The sequence below is a fragment of the Zootermopsis nevadensis genome, unplaced genomic scaffold (genome assembly GCF_977971745.1).
Source record: "Zootermopsis nevadensis isolate Lab colony 2312 unplaced genomic scaffold, Znev_1.0 Znev_ptg000050l, whole genome shotgun sequence".
In the NCBI taxonomy this organism is placed as follows: Eukaryota; Metazoa; Arthropoda; class Insecta; order Blattodea; family Termopsidae; genus Zootermopsis; species Zootermopsis nevadensis.
Window position 1 is genome coordinate 4,555,612 of NW_028259182.1, and position 10,554 is coordinate 4,566,165.

Consider the following 10,554-nt stretch of genomic DNA (forward strand, 5'->3'; position numbering starts at 1 on the left):
ACGTTGCATATATTTAATCGTACGATAAAAACCGGCTCCATTTAAAACCTGATATATTTTTACTATGACCAGTAAGCACGACAACGTACGTTTTAGACTATGCATCCACTGTACCCACAACCCAAGTTTTAACAAAATTTCAGAGTACAAGAAGTGTGCGACGAAACATTTGACCTTAGGCCATACCGATTTCAACCAGTGCATCAGCTGTAATAACAGGATACGGCTCTTAAAAATTCAGTGTTGCAGTTGGTTTAGTTGTTTTGTGCGTGAGGTACAGATATGGTGGTAGTAGAATTGCGTTTTAAATTGAACCCTCTGTGTTATTTTAACAAAAATATTGACCATTACCCTGTTTACAGTTTTTTTGCAAGGAGATAAATTTTTCTGTTGAATGAGTAATTCAACTGTTTATTGTTGCCAGTATTTGTGTGTGAGAGAGAGAGAGAGAGTCGCTGTGTTCGCCAGCCGAAATGCACATCTGTGGAAATTAATGCTCATAAGTTTTCTTTGTGCAGTATTCTTCTAGACTTGACAGGGACAGGTTAATGGGTATGAATGATAGCAGTGAGAGTCGTGAAGTTAGACCAAAATGTATATTGTAAAAACATTTTAAAAGTAAACAAGGTAAGAGAAACGTGTATATTCAACACTTTAAAAAATTAAGTAGACTTGCTGATTTTTTTTAGGAATCCCGTAAGCATTAACTTAACATTTAATTAACCCAGTTCTTGCGCATTGAAAATGTTTGTTTATATTTTTACCTTCTGCTTTAATTCCTTCAGTCTATTATTTGTTTATTTTTATATGAATTTATATATGATCTGAAGATTTTACGACGACTAAGAACAACAGACGTATGAGGTGGTTGAAAGGGGCAGACACTAAAGTTTCGATAAGTACCCAGAGGACGAAGATGGACCTCGATAAATTGGCTTTTCTCGCCTTTGAACCACCTGAAACTGCTGGTAGTCCGAGAAGAAATTATTTTAAGAATAATCACTGAATTTATGTGCAAATTTTAGAAGTAAACAGTTCCATTATTGTAGCAACCGAAACAAATCTATATAATTGCATTTAATAACGTAAAGACTAACTTACGTGGCATTTACTGTTAAATCGCGTAGCCAGTTACGTGTTCAATAACGTTGCATCAAACGCATTTATGAAAATAATGCAAACTGGTTATAGAGACTGCGATAATAAATTCATAAAATTCTCTTCAATATCCAGATTCCTATCAAAGTGGGTGGTAGTGACTCTGTCCCTGGGTTTAAAGCTGCCGGAGCTTGAGACTGATCTTCAACCAGTGCAGAGGTTAAAGCATTGATCGTTACAGCCATTCTTAAAGCACAGGTTAATTCGCTGATGTACCTTCCTGTTCCCTAATCCATCTAGAGTCAAACGTGGAAATACTTCGTAGGCTACATTCGATTTTTACTCCATCCCACTATTGCTATCCCACAGATGCTGAAAAATTGTAAACATAAATATTAGTTTTTATAAATCATTTATACTGTGTCGGTGAGTGGTTTCCTATACAGGGAAAGTATTTGGGGCACACAATGCATTTTTCCATGATGATGAAAACAAGATGGAAGTATAAATCTCTCTTCACATATCTTCTGCCAACGTTTCGAGAGCCATCTCTGCTGTCATCCTCAGGGCTGCTGCGTAACATCGTCGAGCGCGCTACAAAAACCAGATTTGTTACGCAGCAGCCCTGAGGATGAGAGCAGAGATGACTCTCGAAACGTTGGCAGAAGGTATGATTCATTCACCATTCAGCCACCTGACGCGGCTGGTAAAGCGAGAGTATTTAATCAACATGTGATGGGGCTTTTCAACGGTATTCATTGTTTGTTTGGTTTCCCCTCAAAACGCGGCCATAGTCATATCACTTAACTCTTTGAGGCACAGTGGCATCAATAATTGAAACCACCTAGATTTTATTAATCGTCATGCTACAAGCACAGTGGTTTCATTTAGAACTTTGAACTCCCTCTGCCATGTGTCCTTATGGTGCTGCCCTCTCTAACCTTCTGCGCAATAATGTTACAACTCTGTAAGTTATACGTGTACGAGGACGTATACTTAGGTTAGCCTGTGTCTACGGTTGGGTTGGTATATCTTATTTTAAGGTAAGTTCTGAGATATTTCGTTTCAAATTAATTCAAGCAATAGGTATTCACAATCTAAAACTGTGGATATGTTATGTGATTGAGAGTGCAAGCAAGCGATAGTACCATTTTTAACCACTATATAGTGGGTCACGCCTGACATAACCTCAAATTTATTTTTTCCAAACAGAATGTTCAGAAGACAATTCAAAGCAAGGAACATTATAGAATTCTTTGAGCTGATTATGTCACGTCCTGAAGACGAACACAGTGATATTGGTGACGTCAGTGCCAAAACTGAAGATTTTGCTGAAGACAGTGATCAAGATACAAGTTCCTGAGACATTTCCTGAAAGTGAAATAGAAAATATATAGTGATAATAATTGCAGTGGTGAAAGTGATGAGCTGCTGTGATCACTGGTTAATAGTTGGTGGAAAACGTGTTACAGTTCTATAAAATCATATTTCATACCAGTTTCTATTCAACACTCAAGGAGAATTTTTTCAAACCTGTAACTTTGGATGAAATTATAGTGTTTTTACGTATAAAGTTACTGGTGGGAATAAAGTGACCACACAGTATTATATGCTTACTAATGATATCAGTTTGAGTTAGTTTCTCATATTCATGTAAGTGACAACCAAATTATGCCAAAACATTTTAAGCAAATTGACCAGCTGTACAACATAGACCATATATTGGTACTTGAACATATTCAAAGAAAATGCACCTACAAGAAATAAAGCTGTTGGTGAATATATTTCAAGCTGAAGAACAATATTATCTACAGACAGTGCATGCCTAAAATGCTCGTTAAAAGGTCATTCAAAGTATGAGTTAGAGCCGATAAATTTGGCTCTGTTTATGATTTTAGGACTTTCCTGTTGAGCTAAATGCCATCGTATAATTCATGTGCATTATACTTCATAGATCTCATTTTATAGCTGATCAAACTCATTAGAAGTGAGGAAATAGAAACTTGTTATAATTAATTGATTTTGAAAACAATTGTGTCAGTTTATACAAACTTTATTTATTGTTCAGACATCACTATAATGTGAGCACTGATATTTAGTATTTGCTTGTATAAATTACACAAGTAAGTTTAGGTACTAAACTAGAGTGTTCAAAAGAAAATTAATCTCTGATGTATAAAGTTTTACTGAATTGACCGATTGTGTACCGATTTAGTGTGATGTGGATAATGAATGATAATTTATTTTCAGAAAATGAAACGGACAAAAAATCAAAATAAAGTTGGACCTGAAGAAGCTAGGATGGATTCTGAGCTGTCTGAGAAAACTGATTGTGATGATACCACGGCCAGCAGCAGTTTACCACAGGAAAACGTTTGCTACCATTTGCGAAATCGACCAATTTTTTATTTCAATAACTGTGGGAAACATGATGAATCTATATATATTTCACATGAAGAGAATGTCTCGTCAATACGCGGAACAGGTTATACTGAAAGCAAGAATTTTAAAGGCTGGCCTCAAATCAATGTTAATACCTTTAGCCAAGAACTACAAACATTATCAAAAAATACGGGACGTTTTATAAGTGAACCGACTATTATGAGACTTCCAAATGAAATGCTAACTATGATCTTCTCTTACTTTGATGTGCGGGAGTTGAGCACTGCAGTTGCGCCGGTTTGTAAACATTGGTACACTGTTGCTCACAGTTCTGTCCTGTGGCGAAAACTCTGTTTTAATGGGGATGGAATATCCACAGAGAAAGCCAAATGTCTACTTACAAAATCCCCTCTTCTGTCTGAGTTGATCATCTCATGTAGGTAGGTACAAACATTTTACACCTAGATATCCGTCTTCTGGGTTATTGCGCTGTGTAGTCTGGTCGATGTTAACCAACGTTTCAGAGGTCATACTGCCTCCGTCATCAGGGCGATGAATATGCCAATAGGGTGTGAGGAGCTGGATTTATAGGCCGGGAGGTGAAAGGTGTAGCCTGCCCCGAGCCAATGGGAGCAGGTATGGGAGTGGACCAATGGTTAACATCGACCAGACTACACAGCTCAATAACCCAGAAGACGGATATCTTCATACTCACCGCTGTGAGAACCTCAAGTCTTACATTTTACACCTAACTCTTCAGACTTGATAAAACATCTAAAATTACAGTAGAGTCCTGATTATTCGACGTCAACACTTGGAGCCTTTTCGATTCTAGACTCATTTTTTTTAAAACTATAGATAAGTATTCAGGTTTTGTGCAGTGCTACTTTTCTTAGAATTATGCAATTTTCTTCAAGGTATTTTTAGGAAAGTGTAAAATAACAAAATGGTGACTACATGAAATATTTCGATACCACGGTAGCAACTGTAACAAGACACACAAAATTATGACGGTATGTGTAAAGAAATTGTGTTTAGTACTTTATGTAATTCACACACACATGTACGAGGCGCGTCCTCAAAGTAAGTTTCCCTGGGGCCGTTTACAGAAACAAAACACAATTTCATGGAAATATTTATTGCAACAGATACAGCAAGTGTCCAGATATTTATCAACATATTCGCCACCGGAATTGAGACATTTGTCATACCGTGGGACCAACTTTTAATACCTGTGTCGTAGAAGTCTGCCGCCTGGGATTGGAACCACTGTGTGACAACCATCTCTGCCTCTCTGTCATTCTCAAAACGCTGACGCTGACCGGACAGGAATTTCTTGAGGTGTAGGAAAAGATGGAAATCACTGGGAGCGAGGTCCGGGCTGTAGGGTGAATGATTAAACACCTCCCAGCTGAACTCCTGCAGGAGACTTGCTGTCCGTCGAGCCGTGTGCGGCCTAGCGTTATCACTGACCGCACTTCACAGTCGGCGGGAGCTGGAATAAGAACCTCCATCTTCAACAGCTGCAACGATGCTACTGTGAGAACGCGGGAAGTGCCGTTAGTGCATGCGCCATGCTACGTCATTGCTCTATCACGTACGCACAGTCGCTTCGCGCAATATAAGGTTTGCTAGCTGTGGGACGAGTGGGAAACTTACTTTGTGGACGCGCCTCGTATGTAAACATTATTTTTACATAGTTTTTATTTGTTTATTCTTTTGTTCTTCTGACCTGTAAAACTGAAACATGAACAAGAGATCTTGATTTTAATAAATACTTTGTGTTGGCTTCTTTTAGGGACGACGTGGATGAATTATTGTGTCAGTTATGTAGAACTAATCAACATGTTCAATCAGTGGCTATAAAGCGATGTACTAACTCAGAAGTTGTGAACTCTTGGGATTGGCCATTATTGCGAGCGAGATATTTGAATAGGCTGATCAAGTGTTGTCCAAAAATAAGAACCCTCAAACTAAACGAGTTATGTATTCGCAGTGACAAGTTTTTTCATGACCTTGGCCTCTTGCTGCCCAACCTCACTTGCCTCCATTTAAGCCTCAACCACTTTCTGAAACCGAAGCACATCAAGAATATCGCCACAAAGTGTTGCAGTCTCGCTCGACTTTGGCTCAGCGGAGAATGTTGCTGTGGTCGGAAGGAAGAGTGGGAGAATGCGTACCAGACTTTGTTCCGGCAACGCTGGAAAACTCTCACGCACCTCCAGTTTGATGCCTCTAAATTGACAGATGATGTGTTCAAGGTATGTAAATAATTAGGTAACTTAACAAAGGCACCAAAAATACAAACTCGATAGTTGCGTATAGAATTTTAGAGCTTCCTTGCCTCAGACCGGGGACCTGTCATTTTGAGGCGCACAGAATGATTATGAACAGAAGTTTACAGTAGTAGGCTTCATTCATTTTTTTTTAAGGTGGCTCTGTTCTTCGCAATGAAGCTTGGCACGTTCTTACTGAACATGTAACTGATGTTGACATTTCATTAGCGTCCCAAGAAAAGGAGACTATATGCACGCACCTGTTATGAAATAGCCAGTGCCATCGTAAGAGGGTATGAGCCTAAAAAGTCGATTAAAATGTGATTGATGCTTTAGATCCTGTAATTTAGTAAATCTATTGCTTTGGCCGTAAGTTGATGTCTAAATTCTTGAATCGCATTTGTATAATTTTCTTCTTTGAATCAATAAACCCGATTTGTAAGGACATCATAATTTTTTTTTATTTCCTGAAAGTTTAGAGCTCAATACTTCTTTGTATACCTTGGCACCAGCAAAATAATCGTTTACCTTCATGATCAATTGGTTTGTGCTTAATCGTCTAAATTTGCACTGAAACATTTTCTTTTGTTTACAGGATCTTTCGCTCTGTGTCAACCTGAGGTCTCTTCATATTCATAAGGCGACGTACCTTTTCTGCGTTGGTCTGACTGCTGTTGGTACTCTGCCAAATCTAATATCTCTGCGACTACACAAAGCGAATCATTTGTGTTCTACTACATTACTGTCCTTGTTCCAAAATAGGAACTTGGGAATTTTAGTGTATTTGAGTCTTGCGGGATGCACCTGTATCAACGATGATTGCGCAGCAATTATCGCGTTACATTGTTCACAGATTCATTTGCTCTCCCTTGCTCTTATTGAAGGCATCACGGACAAGGGTATCGAGACGATCGTGAAACACTGTTCTTCTCTGCACTACCTTGACATATACTGTATGAAAAATGTTACTGGAACATCATTTTCTTATATTTCACAGTATGCTCATGATTTAAATTTTCTTGTTGTTGAAAACGTCTGTAATAATGAGAAAGAGGCAAATTTAAAGGCGTTGTCAGCGCTGAACTCGAATCTGAAAGTCCATCGTAGAAACATGTGGAAGACGGGTGGAATATATGGGTGCAGGCTACTTCAATAAATTGCTAGAAGCGGCGCGTGCGGGATAATCGAGACTCCCGAGATGGACGGAGTGGTGGGCAAAAAGAAATTACACAGATTTGATCTGGAACAGATAAGAATATGTTTATATACCTTCTACTTATTTCTGAGTACGAAGTGAACGTAACTGCTAACGTTTTGTGTGTTCACTTTATGAATCTTGCTGAAAAGCATCCCAAGTGAAAGGACATGAGAAGTTACTGAAATAATAAAAGATTACCCCCCAAATCGTTTACTACTGAGAATAGATTGGTCTTTATATTTTAGCATTTTTCATCTTATCAAGTACAGAAACCTGCAGGCAAAACTTGAAGAGATTTAGATGCGTGGCCAGGGTTGTATTAATCCCTTACGTATTATTATAATCGGTACGGTTGTCAGCCATGTTTAAATTGTTATTTTGTTAAAAGTATCTGGAAGAAGATTTTGTTGAGTGTCATGAGGTAGATATTCAGCCCTTAATATGAGTTACTGAAATCATTTTACGTAGTCCTTTAATACTCTGGTTTACCACTTTTTCAGAATAACTGTATGAAAAATTGATGTGTGTTATTAGTTACTTAATATTATTCTTAACGTTAAAATAAGCTTGGCACAAATAAATATAAAAGAGATTTGTATGTAGGTTTATTTAGTGTATAAATGGAGGCTTTAAATACAAGTTCACATTTTTTAATTCAATTACTTTCTGAATTTCGCAGTTCAGAGAACCATTCAATTGAACCTGAAAACAAATCTGTTTCCTATTTATTTTGTGTCAAGCTTATTTTAACGTTAAGAATAATATTAAGTAACTAATAATGTATATCAATTTTGAAACATTTGCGCTGGAAAGTGGTAAATCAGAGTATTAAAGAACCAATTAAATGACTGCGTGATAATTAAAGTATTCTGCTAAATTGTGTTACTCGAAATGAGCAGACTACGCGATTAAATTTTCTGCGTAGTCTTGAAAATTAATCAGACAGATTTGGTGTGTCTTGTAGCTTGTGAGCATCTTATCCATGTATTCATTGTTTCAGATGTCTTAATTTATTGGAAGAGTACATGAATGGGTGTTGCGGCTGTGCATAAATCAACGTTTGTTGATTAGTAAATCGTAACATTCTCCTTTAATTTTATTTCTCTACACTCTTTGAGAGTTAAATATTATTTCCAAGTGCCAACACCTATTAGTTGAGATAAAATTAGAGGTTAGTTTTATTTTACTTATGTTCTATGGCCTGTATTTATTTCACTTTTGTGTTAACTGTTGCATTTTATTATGCGTTTTCTAGTAAAATTCACTGACCGCAAAATTAAATACAATTAACATTTTATAATTTATTTCGAATGTCTTTATAGCCCCTTGTAATGCAAACAGTCATCTACTGGCCAGTCATTCATATTTTGCTCACATCTCATTTAATGCTATACAAAGTATTATTAAGTGTCACTAAATTCATTTCTGTAGGCAAGAGTGCTGTAATTCAGTCTCATATAAGATAATATACAAATCCCCCACAGAAAAATAGGTCTGTACCCCCACGGGACCCCAAAATACAGTGTATTTTCGAACCACTACTGGCACTCCAAAATCTGAACTGGTCTCGGCATTTAGACGTCTGACTTGGCAAAGAGCACAGCAGTGATGTTTCGGACAAATGGCTTCCCTCAAGTCCCATTACCATTGCTCAAGTCTGCCAAAATTTCTCCAGAAAACTGATTAGAAGTAATGATTTTGCGCGAGCTGCTACAAGAGTCGTCATACAGTGCTAGCTCTTAATCTGGTGTTTTTAGCTCCCCTACATCCGAGTTGTAGGCCCAACGAGGTTCCTTGCGATGATTTTGCCGTTATATCGTATTAGCTCGTAAAGGCTGTGTGATGGGCTAGTGTTCCCATTATGTAGTTTGCCTTTCGCTAAAATCTGTTGAAGTAAACGCATCCTAAGTTATAGTGAAAAGGCTCTGTTACCTACTTTGTGTTTATGGGTACCTGCTTTGACGATCAGTCTCGATACCAGCTGTCCTGCCTTGCGTTTCTCATGGTTTCCCCAGGCAAGTGCTGGGATACTACACAAAAATGACCCCCACTGCTTCAATCTCAAACAACCCATTACCATTACTAATAATTTTGCCATTGCATAATTTCCGTAATTGCAATGATTGCCGACTTTGATTCTTGATACGCTTGCATCAACCGTTGCTGTTCATCATTTCTCTCCTTGATGTGTACTTCCAAATCATCGAGTCGTTGCTCAGTGGGGAACTGATTTGTAAAGCCTGTCAGTGGCTCAATACCCAGAGCATCACAAACCAGTTTTTCCTTCCTTTGCAGATCTGCTAATCTGCATGCACGCGACTCTTTGATTTGGCAATATTCGTCTAAGTTGTATCGCAGAGTCCTTTCAACATTGCACAATGGCAGATTTTCACAACCAGTTACAGGATTCTCCATGTTCAGATCCTTGCTCAATTCTGATATCTGTTTCAGATGCTGTTCTATCTTTGTTATAAGTAAGTTCTTGTTCCTTTTCTACCATTTCATCAAACAAGTCATGCACATGCTGCTTTACTACCTCACATCTCTGCTGTATATTTAAATCGTCATACCCACAATATCCCCAAATCACTGCAAATTTGCCCATATACATTGTTACAGTGTTATTAATCGCTGTCCTTACATCGTCATAGTAAGTAGAAGGAATAAAACTGGCCATGTTTATGATGTACATGTAAATACACAACACAATATATGAGTAAAAATCTTCAAACAATTCAAAACCTGTTGTATGTTATATACAGGTAGGACTCGGTTTACGCCAGGGTTAGGTTCCTGATATTTCCGGTTTAAATTGAAGCATAAATATAATAGGAACATATGTAAATACATTAGGATCTGTTCCAAGATGTTCAGTAATCAACACAAAGTACTTGAACAATGTTTTATTTTATGAAATTTACGTATTGAAAATTGTATAATGTTTAAGAAAAAGAAAATTTTTACTGCTTTAAAAACGATAGAATGGAAGTCTGTTTGGTTTTCTTCTTTTCTGATAATAAGTTATGGTATGGCTCTTAACGGTTGAGCTCCATTACCATTTGTGGTCGTTGCTACAGAAGATCTCGTCGCATTATATATTTCGTTTTTTTGTTTAATTACTTAAAATTTAGGCCGTAGTTTATCATTTAGTTTTATTACAATGTCGGGTCCTGTGTCTGGAAAGTCTGGCAGAGTCATGACTCATCACACCCTCCAATCGTGATCTATGAGAGACGTAAAAGTGAAGTGGCGTAAACCGAGTCCTACCTATACTTTGAAATGCAAAATAATGATTGTTTAAAGAGACAGACTTTCATTGACAGAATTTAAACTGTAACTGACATCAATAATTTCCGTAATGGGCATTGGATTGTTACGTAACTGAAGATAACATGCCTGATAAGTGCTAGACACATGTTTTACGGAACATCGGTCAGCTTCTACCAGATTACACGGTGCTGCAACCCAGAAGATTGCCATCCTCACAAAATATAATATTTTTTTTTGTTTCCGAAGTCATATTCTCGTGTTTGTATTAGCTGCTTTCTACGAAACGTTCAAACTTCCCACGACGTTCGGTGTGTGTAGCCTTTGGTCGTA

The 10,554-nt window shown here is 37.6% G+C and overlaps 1 protein-coding gene across 7 annotated transcripts; it reads left to right on the top strand.

Moving 5' to 3' along the window:
- The first annotated feature begins 276 nt into the window (after positions 1–276).
- On the top strand, positions 277–9,688 carry LOC110828159 (uncharacterized). 7 transcript variants are annotated; one of them, XM_022060598.2, is made up of 5 exons: positions 277–627; positions 2,311–2,751; positions 3,349–3,920; positions 5,279–5,741; positions 6,352–9,688. In XM_022060598.2, exons 3-5 carry the CDS (start codon positions 3,352–3,354, stop codon positions 6,910–6,912), a joined length of 1,593 nt encoding a protein of 530 aa, XP_021916290.1. In that variant the 5' UTR covers positions 277–627; positions 2,311–2,751; positions 3,349–3,351; the 3' UTR covers positions 6,913–9,688. The 7 variants fall into 7 exon arrangements, with proteins under 7 accessions (XP_021916290.1, XP_021916288.1, XP_021916292.1 ...); XM_022060599.2 differs by lacking the exon at positions 277–627 and adding an exon at positions 2,004–2,141; XM_022060596.2 differs by lacking the exon at positions 2,311–2,751 and having other exon boundaries at positions 285–627.
- The last annotated feature ends 866 nt before the right edge of the window (positions 9,689–10,554 follow it).